We start from the raw sequence: 13,554 nt of genomic DNA on the forward strand, positions 1-13,554 counted from the left end.
TTCTCTGTGGGGCATGTGGTGGTTTCTAAGAATGGTAATGCCCTGTCTCTATCCCACGTGCTCTCTTAGAATGCCATCTAGCCACTTGTCCCATCAAAAGGGATACAGGTTGTCTCACCTAGAATCTGAGTGGGTTCACAATGCCTCGATCAATGGAGTACTACAAGTGACACTAAGTGACTTCTAAGGCCAGGCTGGAGCTCAGCGGTAGAGAAAGACTCTTTGATCTTTAGCTGCACACTCCCCTCAGTGTTCCATCTTGTTGACTAGAACATTTTGTTTTGGAGACCTAAGCTGCCACGTGAGAAATCAAAGTACCCCAAGACTACCAAGTGATGAGGAGGCCCAGGCCACGGAAAGAAAACATGCAGATGCTTTAGACCCAGTCCCATCTGCAGTGAGGTCTAGCTGACAGCCAGCAGCTATCACCAGACGTGTGAGGGAAGAGCCTCTAGATGGTCCCAGCTCCCAGCTGAGCATCCAACATCTGGAACAGGCACAGCCGACCCCTCGGTGCCCTGCTGGGATTCCTGACCCCAAAGATTGTGGAACAAAATGGAACAGTTGCTTCGTACTGCTCAGACTAGAGGTAATTAGTGACGTCTCTCCTCTGAATAATCCGGCTCCTCCCCAAGGATCTAGAGAGAGTTCACCTCAGGCTAGGAGAGAGGAGGGCTGGGATGAGCTAGGGTAGAAACACACTTGAGAGCATTCCCAAGATCATTCCCTCTCAGCCCTTGAGGTTAATAAAGAAGGTGCTGCTTTCTCCCCTTGAATAAGAGGTCTGGGTTGGGCCTCTGGTAGAGCTGCCAGGCCCTGTACCTGCTTCTATCCAGCCCCAAGGTCAAGGTTCTGGGCTTAGGATAGTGGCTGGCTCCCCCCTGTTCAGCTTCTCTTATTCTGAGGCTGGAGCCTGAGGATTCACTTCCCCACCCCCACAAAGTCCCCCCAAATAAAGTGAGAACCGTCACTGGAAAACCCAGAACTGCCACAGGGGACTGGTTTCTTCCCCAGGGTCTCCCATGAGACCTAGCCACTAGCGGAGCCAGTGGACTCCCCCGCAGGCAGGAAGGCTCCCTGTAGATGGCTTACCTGGCAGGCAGCTGGGCCAGCTGTTCCAGTTCCTGCTCCATATGTTCCTGCAACTCGCTGGGCCTCAGCAGGACTTGGCAGATGGGGCAGAGCGGGGCTTGGCTGTCAAACAACGCTACTGCTTTCTTCTTACCTGGCCGGGGAAGGAGAACAGACACCGTGAGCAGAGCTAGTCAGTAGAAGGGAATCCTGTATCCTAGGCCTTCAGCCGGAGCCTACTTCTGCATTCTAGGGACTCTGGACCTGGGAGAGGGGTGAGGTATTCATTGGCAGCGGCAGAGGCCACAGCCATAAAGGATGCCTACTCAGCTGGCTGCTCCTCTAGGAAATCTATTGGGACACAATCAATGCTCTGTGCAATCAAGCCTTGATCATCCCGTCTCACACGTGTTTAATCATTCCATCACCCAGAATGCCGAGTGGCCCTTGCCTCTCTCTCTCTCTTTTTCCCATTGCTTTCATAGTTTCCAGATTTGGAGAAGGAAGAGATAGGAGAGTTCATGTCTACAATCATTCAACAAACATTCCCTCTTTTTTTTTTTTTTTTTTTTTTTTCTTTCTGCCCCAGTACCAGCTCGAGGCAATAAGGGTCCCAGCATGGACCATGGACTGACTCCAGGTTCTGTCTTCGGCTTCTGCTTTCTTCCTTCTGTGTGTTGAGTGAGCTTGTTCATCCCATGGTTACCATGGTTATAATGCCCACCTCCTATTTTCTGGACCTCTACCTGGCATTCCTCTGGGCCCCTATTAACCAATGTCTAATGGGCACCAATACCTCAATGTCTTCTAAGAATTTTAAAACCGGCAACTCAAATTTGAAATCTTGTCACTCCTTACCGACCTGTTACTCCTCCAGCTGTGCCCATCTCTGGTAGGACGGCTTCACTCGCCTACTCACCCGTTCCAGTGGCCTTAGCCTTATTGTGTGCAAGCCTTGCTTGCCCGACTTCCCTTCCCATATTCACATAACTATCCTGTCCATTCTGCTACTTCTATAGCTATTTATTTTTTAAAATATTTATAAGCCGGGTGTGGTGGGTGGCACACACTTGGGAGACAGAGGCAGTCGGGTCTCTGAGTTCAAGGCCAGTCCGGTCTACAAAGTGAGTTTCAAGACAGCCAGGGCTACACAGAGGATCTGTCTCTCAAAATAAAATAAACATAATAAAAAGCACTTATATATGTGTGTATTTATGTATGCCTGTGTGAGTGTGGACATGTATGTACCCAAGTGCACATGCGGAAGTGGGAGGACAACTTTAGGAATTCCACTTTTTGAGGCAAGGTCTTTCTTCTTTTTTGTCATTTTTACTTTTTCTTTATTACATTTTTTTTTGTTGTTTTTTCGAGACAGGGTTTCTCTGTATAGCCCAGGCTATCCTGGAACTCACTTTGTAGACCAGACTGGCCTTGAACTCAGAAATCTCTGGACCTTCAGAAGAACAGTCGGTGCTCTTACTCACTGAGCCATCTCACCAGCCCCGTTCATTACATTTTATTAATTTTTTTATACGTATGAGTGTGTTCACGAGTGTGTATGTGTACCATATGCCTGCCTAGTGCCCACAGAAGATAGGAAGGGCACTGGATTCCCTGGGCTGGAGTTAGAGGTGCTGGGAATCGAACCTGGATCCTTTGCAAGATAACAAATATTCTTAGCCTCTGAGCCGTCTCTCCAGCCCCAAGGGCATCTCTTCTTGTTTCTACTACTGAGCTGTATATTCTAGGCTCTCTGGCTTCCAAGACTCCAGCGAATTCTCTTGTCTTTCCCTCCCATCTTGCTCTAGGAATGTGGGGGTTACGGACATGACCTCCTGCGTTTGGCTTTTACATGGGTCCCAGGGGCTGAACTCAGGTCATCGGGCTTACACAGCAAGAACTTTGACCTGCTGGGGCTTCTCCCTGACTTCTTCTATGCTCTTAAAATTCACATTCTCCCTATTGAGGTCTCACTACTTAAAATATCTTTTTTGAGTTTTTTTTTTCCCAGTCTTTTGGTTTTTTGTTGTTGTTTGTTTGTTTGTTTGTTTGTTTTGGTGTGTATCTGTATGTCTGCACTCTGTGTGTGCAGTTCCCTTGGGTACCAGTAGAGGGCATCAGATTCCCCTGGGGCTGGAATTACATAGATGGATGTGTTTGTTTCTATGTGTGGAATTGAACTTCTCCCTGCTGAGCCACCTCTCCAGTCCTAGTAGGTCTCACTGCTTCTCCTTGGTAACCTCACAATCTCGCCAATTCTGAGTTTTCTCTTCCTAGTTTCTTCTTCATGCCTGTAATCCCAGCACTGAAGAGGGCAGGAGGACTGCTGGGAGGCCAACCTGCACTACACAGTGAGTTCCAGGCCAGCCTGGGCTACAGAGTGAAACCCTGTCTCAAAAGAAAAAGGAAAGAAAGAAAAGAACAGAAAAGAAAAGAACCAACCAACCAACATTTCTCCAATACATATGATCTTGGAGGGCTGGTGGGGAGCTAGGACTCTGTTTCCAGTCTGGCACTAACAGTGACCAGGACAAGGTTGCTTTGTTCATCCTCCTTTTGACTCACAAGTCCCCTGTTTTCTCACACCCAGTGCTCCCCAGTGTGCTTACAGGAATGATGTTGAAAAATTCTATCCATTCAGAAATATCCCTAGTTCTGACTGCTAATGGAGACCATGACTGTAGGGAAGCATTTTTTTAAGTACAATACTAGAGGCAGAAGCACCTCTGGTGCCGGGAGAAGGTCCCAATCAGCTCCCAATCAGCTTTCAGACATAACGACCACGTCAGTGATGACTAAGGTAGATGGGGAAGCAGGGCTACCAGGTTAGATGTAGATTGCCTGGTGAAATTTTATTTTAGATACACAATGAGTTCTTGAAAAAAAGTATAATTATGTATGTCCTAAATATTAAAATGAATATGTTGATACTCAAGATCCTTGACTTTTCTAAAATCACATTTACCTGGGTATCTAACAGTTTTATTTGCTAAATCTGGAAACTCTCTGCCTGAGGGAACTCCCAGGTCAGCCTGGGCATGGGAGGCTACGTCCCCTTGACACAGACTGAGAAAGACTATGGCTCCCTGGATAAGTAACCTGCATTGAGTAATGTGCAGGCTCTGAGGACAGAGCAATTCAGTGTGTGTGTGTGTGTGTGTGTGTGTGTGTGTGTTCTGAGGAGTGGGAAAAGAGAAGCCTTAACCAAAGCCATGTACTTGAAACATCATGGTCTTCACTGAGCTGGGATATCAGCTGTGAAGGCTTCCAGTGTTCTTGGATTGGGTAGGAGGGGCTCCAGGCCTGTTTGGCTAGGTCTTTAAGGAAGGAAAGTACTCTTACTGTGTGTGGTCCCACTGTGTGCCACCTGCCTTGGTATCTGTGTCTCCAGTGTTTACATGACAGACAGAAGGCAGTGCTAAGTAAAAGAGGCAGATATAGATGGCCCTGCTTTAGGAGGGCTCTGGTCTCAGTTCTGTCTCTCAAGCAGCCTCAGAGGTGGGTGAGGCCCTAGGGCTACTGTCTTCAACAGATGGGGAAATGGAGGCTCAGAATTAGATAGAGACTTTGACTTTGGCGTTTGGTCTTGGGCTTCATTTACTTATTCAATAGACATTTATAGAGCAATTATTCTGTTTCAGTATTGTTCTAGGGAAAACTGGAATTCAGAGCTAAGTAAAACAGAGTCTTGATTTCCAGGAGATGTGGGTGAGACCTAGGAGGGAGGCAGGAGCTCTGAGGAGCTCTGTGAGAGGGCTGGAGGAACAAGGATGGGGTGCAAAGGAAAGCAGGAAGGAGGAGGAGGAAAGGAGACAGGGTAGTTTACACAGACAACTAGCTAGGATCTGGGGTGTAGAGGGGGAAGTGATGAAAATGCCAGGGGCAGAAATGCCAGGGCTCAACCCTTTTATGGCTGCAACACCAAGTTCATTTCTTTGGGTTTTCTAGAGTCCAGATCCTGTTCTGCATCTGGGGTCCAAGGTCAGCATCCTCTGTCTCTGTCTCTGTCTCTGTCTCTGTCTCTGTCTCTGTCTCTGTCTCTGTCTGTCTGTCTGTCTCTCTCTCTCACACACACACACACCCTCACACCCACACACACCCACACACACCCACACACCCACACACCCACACACCCACACACTCATTCTCTTGCTTTCTGACAGGTGCTTTTCTCAGCTCAACCTCCCGTTTCCTTACTGGGGACAGCCAACTTTTTTTTTCTCTCTCTCTCTCCCAGCTTAGGGAAGAGCCCTACAGGAAAGAGCTGGGGTCAACTTGCAGCCTATGCCCTCAATCTCACCTTTATTTCTCAAGGGTTAGAGTGGCAGGTGTCAGCACGGTCATGCGCCCCCCCTCCCCCTCCCCCGCTGTGTTCCCTATAATTTTATATTGAGACCTGTGGTCATGACGTGGATTTTACTGCACTAACGACATGGCCTGCCCAGGTTTAATGACAAAATCCATACTCTGGCCCTGGGCCTGCTCCTCGTTTGCATAATTCCCAGAATACAGCTCCCTGAAGCTTTTGACCTGGGCCATTACAGTGGCCATAAAATGGGCTATAAAACCACTGGGGATGGCCAAGGGGAGGGGCCTATGGTCTTGCTGGGGTGGGAGTGAGGCCTTCATCTCCAGCCACCCCCAACCTGTCCTAGGCTCAGATAGAGTCATCCTCTGGTTCTTCCTTTCCATGGTTCCCAGAATCAGGGAGTCCATTTCAGGCTGGCGAGTGAGGCATCCCAGGACAGGTCTTCATGATTCGCTCATGACACAGACACAGCCTGTCAAGGGACACTGGCTACTTGAGTAGTCCTCCTCCAGACCTTGACAGATCTTCCCAAGAGCCAACAGTCAGACAAGGCTTTTTGCTACAAGTTGGGGCCAGGTTTCCAGCTCTGTTTGAATCCTAGCCTTCTAGGAGGCCTGGCTTCCTGGGAGGTCAAGAGCCAAGCCGAGCACAGTGGGGAGCCGCGGTGAACAAGAGGGGTGGGGACAGGGACTGGGCTGAGCTGTCAGTGCTAAAGATGATGAATGTGGGAGGTGAGGCGGGAGGCCCGGTGTTATCGGCAGCGGATGGCGGGTGTGAGCGCTCCCCGCTTCTGCTAATCCCCGGGCGCTGCCTCAGCCCTTGCACTGATAACGAGGAAATGGGACTGACAACAATTTTTAGCTGAGAGATTCTTCACCAAAATGCCAGGCGGCCGGAGGTCTGACAGCGCCTGATTGAGTATGTGAGTGTGTGGGGGGAACGCCCGCTGCCCCCTCTCCTCCCATGCAAAGATGGATCGCTCATTCCGCCTCCCGTCCACATTCATTACCGACTCCCTCCCCACCACCCCTGCCACAGTAAGGCCTGCCACCTCCACATCTCTGCCTGCCATAGGTGTCTTCCAAGCAGGAGGAGGGCAGAGAGGGAGGAGCCCCAGAACTCCACACAGGGCAACTCCAAGGGGCCTGAGTCAGTCCGGTCCAACTAAGGAGGCTTCCTAGTTGTGTGACCTGTGACCGCCAGAGCGGTCCCTTGCTCAGCGGCTAGACTAACTTTACTCCCAGACAGCAGAGGGGCTTCAACGGAAGCCTCTAAGAAGATTGTTGATTAGGTTGAGATAAGAGGTTAAACCAGGGCAGCACTTCTGCGGCCCATTCCTCCAGCCTCCCATCTCGCACCAAGTGTGAGGTGGGGGGTCGGGTGGAGGCTAGACCAGCCCTCTGCTGCCCCCCTCTGTTGGGAATTCCTGCCACTGGGGGCAGCCTGCTCTTGGGAGGATTGGTGAAAACTGCTCCTAGTCCTTAACCTTGTGGCCCCTCTGGTTGGACTAATTGCTTTTTCCCAGTTCTGTAGCCAAAGGGTTCCCTTCTCTCTCTTTATTTGTCCAAGCAGAATTTCCCACCTTTGCTCATCTTTACCAACCTTGCCAAATCCCCAAAGGTGCAGACATTACCCTGGAGACAAGAGCTTTTTCTGACTCTAGTCGAGCTGGCCTGACCTGTACTATGAATCGGAGGCAGGAGGATTGATATGGTCTAAATAGTGAGTTCCAGGCCAGCCTAAGGTGCAGTGTGAGATCTTGTCAGAAGGAGAAGGAGAAGGAGAAGAAAGAGAAGAAGTGTAGGTTGCTGGCCTAGGACAGGAAACATTAAATGAGGGCGAGGGTGATTATAATGACAGATGACAAGGAGACAAGATCTCTGGTAGCCCAGGCTAGCTTTAAACATATTGCAAAGTGAGGATGACCTTGAACCTCTGAATGCTGGGATTACAGGCAAACAGCACGAAACTCAATAGATGTTGTATTAGGGAATCAAACCCAGGGCTTTGGGCAAGCTTGACAAGACTCACCCGACCACATCCCCCACCTGACACTGGGGCTCTTAAGACTATCAGGCACACATGTGTCCTGCCATTCCTCTCCCCGCTCCATCCTCCTAAGAAGTGCTTCCATTTCCTAGTGACTGAGACACAGAACAGAGTAACAAGTAAAATTCTAAGAGCTGCCTCTTCCTAGCTGTGCTGTATTTGGGCCAATCACCCGATCACTTGGGCTTAGTTTCTCCTTGTGTGAACTGGCAACAGTATCTAAGGTCTAGGATGTCTGAGGATGCAATGAATTGAGGATGTACAAGTCAGACTCATAGACGTCACCTGTGCCCAGCCTTCACCTGTCTTCCCACTGGGACTGACTGAGATCAATGACCCTTTGGCAGGCAGCTGGCCTTGCCCTTCGAGCTCCTATGGAATTTCTCCTACTCGTCCATACTCATATACCTGCTTATTGGTTTATGGATCAGGCTACGCAGGAGAGCAGTGAGTTCAGTTTGGAGTGTATTTTCTTGGAGGAACTATGAGATGCTCAGTGATAGGTTTAGGAGACCCTGATCCCAGGGAAGAACTGAAATTCATCACGGTGGGCTCTGTGCCTAGATCATGGTCCAGCCTAGGGTAGACAACCAAGAGCGAACCTATCGCATAAAAGGATGAAGAACAGTGAGATCATCTAGGAGAGCACCCACTAAAAGGAGTATGGAAGAGAACCTCAGTTGACTCTCACAGGTGACAGACATTTAAGGCATCAAGGTCTGCAAAGGAATGGTAAAGAGGAAGAACGAAAACCAAGAAGTTTCACAGAGCAAGGGATGCCGTCCACACACCACAATGTGCTAAGAGGTTAAGACATCAGCCAGGAAGTGTCCCAGCCACTCATCCTACCTGAGCACACCATCTCCCTTTCACTTCATCCATCCATCATGGACCCAAGCCACCTAATCACTGGTCCTCTCTGCTCCTCCCACTTACCCCTTCTTCCTTCTCATCTTTCTGGAAGCCCTCTGATCGGTGACTCTGCTGAGCACGGGACAGGAAGAGTTAATGTGCAGACAGACGGCATTTTTTACCTTCAGTCAATATGAACAAGGCCCCAAGACTATGATTCCAAACATCTGGATTTCATCAATATGTGATCTGTCATCGTATATTGGCATTCCCCAGTCCCCGAGCCAGAGCAATGCGGCTGGTTTTATTAATACGTCAAATACATTATCCGTGTAATACACTTGTCTGGCTGGGGCCTCCCGCTGGGGCGGGGCGGCGGATTTGAATGTATGATGAATCAGTTTGCATTACATGTTCGTAAGTCATCATTTGTCAGGATTAATAGGCATCCCTGGTTGAGGAGGTGGGGGTAGGGCAGGCAGCGAGAGATGTGTATTTAGCTGTGGCCCATACTTATCTGCAGGTGCCCAAGGGTGCCCTGAAAACAGCTGTGCACCCACTTACCCAGACCCCAGGGTAGCAGCTGGCACTCACAGGACAGAAGTGACATTTTCAGCTGTCCCAGTGTCACTTGGAACCAAATAAGCCTATTTGTCTCTGCTTCGGGCTTGCCAAACAACCAAGAAGATGTAGCAAGTCCCAATTCCATAAGCCAGAGTCTCTTACTCGTCCCTTAGGTCTCAGCCTAGAAGTCTTTCTCCCAGGCAGGCTTCCCTCACTCCCCAGACCACATCAGGCATCTCCTCTGTGTTCCCAGAGTGTTGCTACTTTTCCAGCACATGTGTTGTTGCCTGTTCTGTGTTACCATCTTCAGAATGTGACTTTCCTGAGGGCAAAAAAAAAATTAGCATGGCCACTGCTACAGCCTCGGCATCTGACGGAGGGCAGGGTGCCAAGTAAAAGTAATAGTGAGGGGAGAAATCAATACGTATTCCTGAATTAACAAATAAAGGATTACCGACCTTGCCAAATCCCTAGAGATGCAGACATTACCCTGGAGACAACGGCTTTCTCTGATGCTTGTCTAGTCTGGTCAGTCTTTTATTCATGTTCTTCCTTATCTAGTTCCCCTCTTCCCACAAGGCATGCACACACCCCCCTGCATAGCGGTTGGTTCCATAGTCCACTATTTACCTGGGTCTAATACATAAGAATGACAATTCAAGCTCACACGCCCTTGCTGTCCTCCTCCTCCCTCTTTTCTGCCTGCAGATGCTTGGATTGGCATTCACTACTCATTTTCTGTGGTCTCCTTTGAGCTCCAGGCACAGGGGTGTCCTGACTCCTATCATGATGGATGCTAGTAACTATGTCTAGCAATACAGTGTGTGTGTGTGTGTGTGTGTGTGTGTGTGTGTGTGTGCCGTGGTTCTCGCACTGAGCCATGCTAGACTCCTGGGTGGCCAAACATCTGCAGGGCTGCCAGGTGGAGGGCAGCCTGTGGAAAGGTTTAGGCTCAGATTTAGGCTCAAGCTGGAGCAAAAGGCTCAGGGCCAAAGCACAATTAAATTCACTTAGTCCTGGTCATGGAACCTGAAGCCTTGGGTCCATGATCCTTTGCTGGAGCCAAGGACATCAACTATCAACTAATCTGTTGAGGACTGGTGGTGCTTCAGGGGCCACAGCTATTTCACATTCCCAACCATGGATCAAAACCATAGCCCCTTTTCCATCTGTAGAATTACAATTCACTCCCCACCTCCTTTCACTAATACCTTCCAGATAGTTCCTGTGTTCAGATGGAACACTGGTGCTTGGGGCAGGTGGAGCCTCCCAGTGGTCCCTGGGATTAGGCTCTACAAACTGCAGGAAGAGGCAGGATTCAGGAAATCATCCACCTATGAACAATGCACACATACCATCTCAGATGTCTGCACAGACAAGTGCTTCCACTAGAGTGGGCACGGGGACTCATGGGGTCGAGCGCACACACATACCCACCCCAAAGCGCATATTCAAGTGCAGCTTGATTACCCCGGACCATTCCGCCCAGCCTATGGATCCGTGCCTTCCCTGTCAACAGCCCAAATGCTAACTGTACTGTTTCAAGAAACAAAACTTCAAGTGTGTTTTACCCGCTGCTGCCTCTGGCTCTGGCTCTGGGCTTATAAAAATAAAATGGGAGCCTCCACAGCTGTGGACTATAAATCCTGAATGGTCGAGGGAGGCAGTGTTACCTGCATCCTAGGCAGATGGGTGGAGTGCCCGCGATGATGGCAAGTGCTTGTGTGTCTGGACCCACAGCGGGCCAGATGCTTAGCCCCAGGCATTGCCTGTTGGCCCAGCCCAGGCTGGCTGCTTCTCACAGACCTGTGCAATCAAAAGAGGTAGATCCCTAGGGAGAAAGTAAGGGCTCAGCTCAGGGGACGACAGGGTAGAGGAAGAGAAGCCAGGGGTGGGGCTGAGGGGGAGGGAGCAAGGCAGCCACGCGCGCCCGTGGCTGAGGCTAAGGGGGCCCTCGCATCTGGAGATCAATTAGCATCAATTACTGACTTCATTTAATTGTCGTCCAAGATGAATTTGTCATTTTTAGCTGGGAATTAATGGGAGACCTTCACCTCTCCCTGGCAGCAGCAGAGGAGCCAACAACGGTCACCTCAGCCTCCGAGAAGCTCAGCATACAGTTTAGGGCAGGGGCAGGCAGCTGGTGGGGCTTCAGTTCCTGGGCAAGCTCGAGCCTGACCTGCCGGAGCCCAGGGCCAAGGTGGAGGCCTTAGGTCCTGGGTAGCCGTCCTTTGCCGCCTCTGGCTTCAGCTAGAAATTAATTTGCTGGGCCGAGCATGTTTACCTTTTCCCAGCAAAGGCGAGTCGGTAAACAGCAGCCCGGCGGCTGAAATTGAATTGATAACTGCATCAACGTGCCAGATAACGCCTAAAATAATACGCCGATAAGGAAATTCGATTTGATTTGCTGCTGCGCATCAGATTGGCCCCATCTGTAGCTGCCTGTAATCATTTTCAATTGCGTTGGGAAACCTTATTTGTCCTTAAATATTTCTGTCATTTTTCATTGCTGGCGACAGATCCTTAGGCAGGTGGCAGGGGTGCACTGCTTCTGTGGGCGCAGGGCGGCGGCCCAAGGAGGAGGGGTGGTGGGACCAGGAGGGAAAGAGGCAGGGAGCAGGCAGCCGGGCGGTGACAGCTGTTCCTCCAATCAATCACGCTGTCGACAGGGAGGGACGACTGGCTGGCAGAAATTGAGTTTGCCTCACAGGGGACGATTGAGCAAATTAATAGCCCATTAGCCAAGCGGTGACCTGAGAAATGAAGGTGCAGGGGTTCCTGCTCACTCAGGCCGGCTGGGGTGGGGCAGGGCAGGGGAAGGGTCCAGGGAGGGGACCACCAGGGAGGGTGTGAGGAGGAGAGATGGAGAGATGAACGTGAGCACACGCGCGCGCGGTGGTGGGGGTGGGCTCAAATGGAGAGGAGATGATGCAGGAGGAAAACATGAAGATAGAGGCACAGGCAGTCCCAGGAGTGATGCTCCCGGCCAAGGGGGAGAGGCGCTGGCTGAGTTCTCCACCACCTTCTCATGAGGACACACCAATGAAATCCTCTCCACCCTCAATTCTGGAGACTCCCTTTGCTTTATCTTCTTAGGGTTCTGGAACGCTAGCTAGTCCTAGAATCGCCATTTTCTTGCAGACCTGCTTTTCTGTCTTCTACCTCCATGTTCTTTGGGCCTGTCGGTAGGGCCAGGGTCTTGCAGTCCACCGCTTTGCCCTGTGAGCCCTTGGAGGTTAAGCGCCACTCCTCAACCCTCCTTATAGGACATGTCTCTAACTCCCACCACTGTGGGCACTTGCCTGGACCCCACAACGCATCACCTCTGTACCCTCTGGCCAACATACTCTACTTCTGTACTCTCTGCCTTCTTCATCATCTGACCGCCCTCCTTTTGGTCTCAGACACATGGACGGCCATGAGCAGCTGGGGAAACCACAAAACCACGCAGATATGTGCCAATAAAAATTCCGTTTCCACTCTCAGCACTACTAAACAATCCTTTTACATCCTTGGTCAGCTGTCTCCCCTTCCCCAGAGACAATTCCATAATATTTTTACCACTTTGAGGCTCATCTCCTTCTGCTTCCCCTTCCTGGGGCTTCGCGTTGCACTAGAATCTGGAATAAGGCGTTCTTGGGCCCGAGGTCCTTTAAACCCTCTCCACCCTCCTCCTCTTCCTCCTCCTCTTCCTCCTCCTCCTCCTCCCATTCCAGCTTCCCTTGGGGTTCAGAATCTCACTCCAGCTTAAGTGTTGTGTCAGCCCCCTCTCTTCTGCATCCTTTGCTTCCCTGGAGAAGCATGGCTCACACATCTCCAGTGTCTCCCACAGTACAGTCACATCAACAACCCACCTGTCCCTTCCTGGAGTGAGTGTCCTCTCCTTATCTCCTTGCCTCACTGCAGATACTTCAAAGACTTGCTTGCTGTTTATACTCTATTTCCTAGTCACCTCTTTGTGTGTGTGTGTGTGTGTGCTCTCTCTTTCGCGCTCTTGCGTGCACGTGAGCATGTGCATGTGGAGGTCAGAGGTCAACCTCCAGTGTCATTCCTCAGGGGTCAATTACCTTGGGTTCTTTTGTTTGTTTTAAGACAGAGTTTCAGGCTGGAGCGATGGCTCAACGGTTAAGAGCACTGGCTGCTCTTCCAGAGGTCCTGAGTTCAGTTCCCAGCAACCACATGGTGGGTGGCTCACAACCATCTGCAATGGGATCTGATGCTCTCTTCTGGTGTGTCTGAAGACAGCAACAGTGGATTTATTTATAATAATAAATAAATCTTTGAGAAAAATAAGTAAATCTACCCCCCCCCAAATAAAGACGGACAGTTTTACTCACTATGGAGCCTGGGCTGGCTGGAACGCAAACAGACTAGGCTGACCTTGAACTCAGAGCTGCCTGCCTCTTGAATGCTATGATAAAAGAAAAAGGTGTGCACCACCAGGCCTAGTTCACCTTGTTTCTTGAGACAGGCTAGGTTAGGTTGACTGGTCACCAGACCCTAGAGATCCCCTTGTCTCTGCCTTCTCGGTGTCGGGAGTACAAGCATGTACTACCACATCGCACTCTTCGCTGTTGTTTTTGAGACAGAGTTTCTCTGTGTAGCCCTGGCTGTCGCAGAACTCTCTCTGCAGACCAGGCTGGCCTCAAACTCAGAGATTCGCCTGTCTCCGTCTCCCAAGTGCTGGGGCTAAAGGTGTGCACCACCAC

At 50.4% G+C, this 13,554-nt stretch overlaps 1 protein-coding gene and 1 long non-coding RNA gene across 7 annotated transcripts in view; both read right to left on the reverse strand.

The window, feature by feature from the left end:
• The window catches only part of Rnf220 (ring finger protein 220), a 225,590-nt gene that overhangs the window by 34,991 nt on the left and 177,045 nt on the right, over window positions 1–13,554 (reverse strand). For all 6 annotated transcript variants that reach the window (XR_003954995.1, NM_025739.3, NM_001310729.1 and 3 more), the window contains one exon: window positions 1,093–1,225. Coding sequence is in view for 5 of the 6 variants with exons in the window: in NM_025739.3 (NP_080015.3) it covers window positions 1,093–1,225 (133 nt within the window). In the remaining variant the exon portion in view is untranslated. The remainder of the gene's footprint in view (window positions 1–1,092; window positions 1,226–13,554) is intronic.
• Window positions 5,291–12,977, reverse strand: Gm40231. The gene is made up of 3 exons (XR_868035.1): window positions 10,519–12,977; window positions 10,057–10,179; window positions 5,291–9,167 (listed from the first exon to the last, which is right to left on the reverse strand). It is a non-coding gene; the product is annotated as a predicted gene, 40231 (long non-coding RNA).

The sequence above is a fragment of the Mus musculus genome, chromosome 4, assembly GCF_000001635.26.
Source record: "Mus musculus strain C57BL/6J chromosome 4, GRCm38.p6 C57BL/6J".
NCBI lineage: Eukaryota > Metazoa > Chordata > Mammalia > Rodentia > Muridae > Mus > Mus musculus.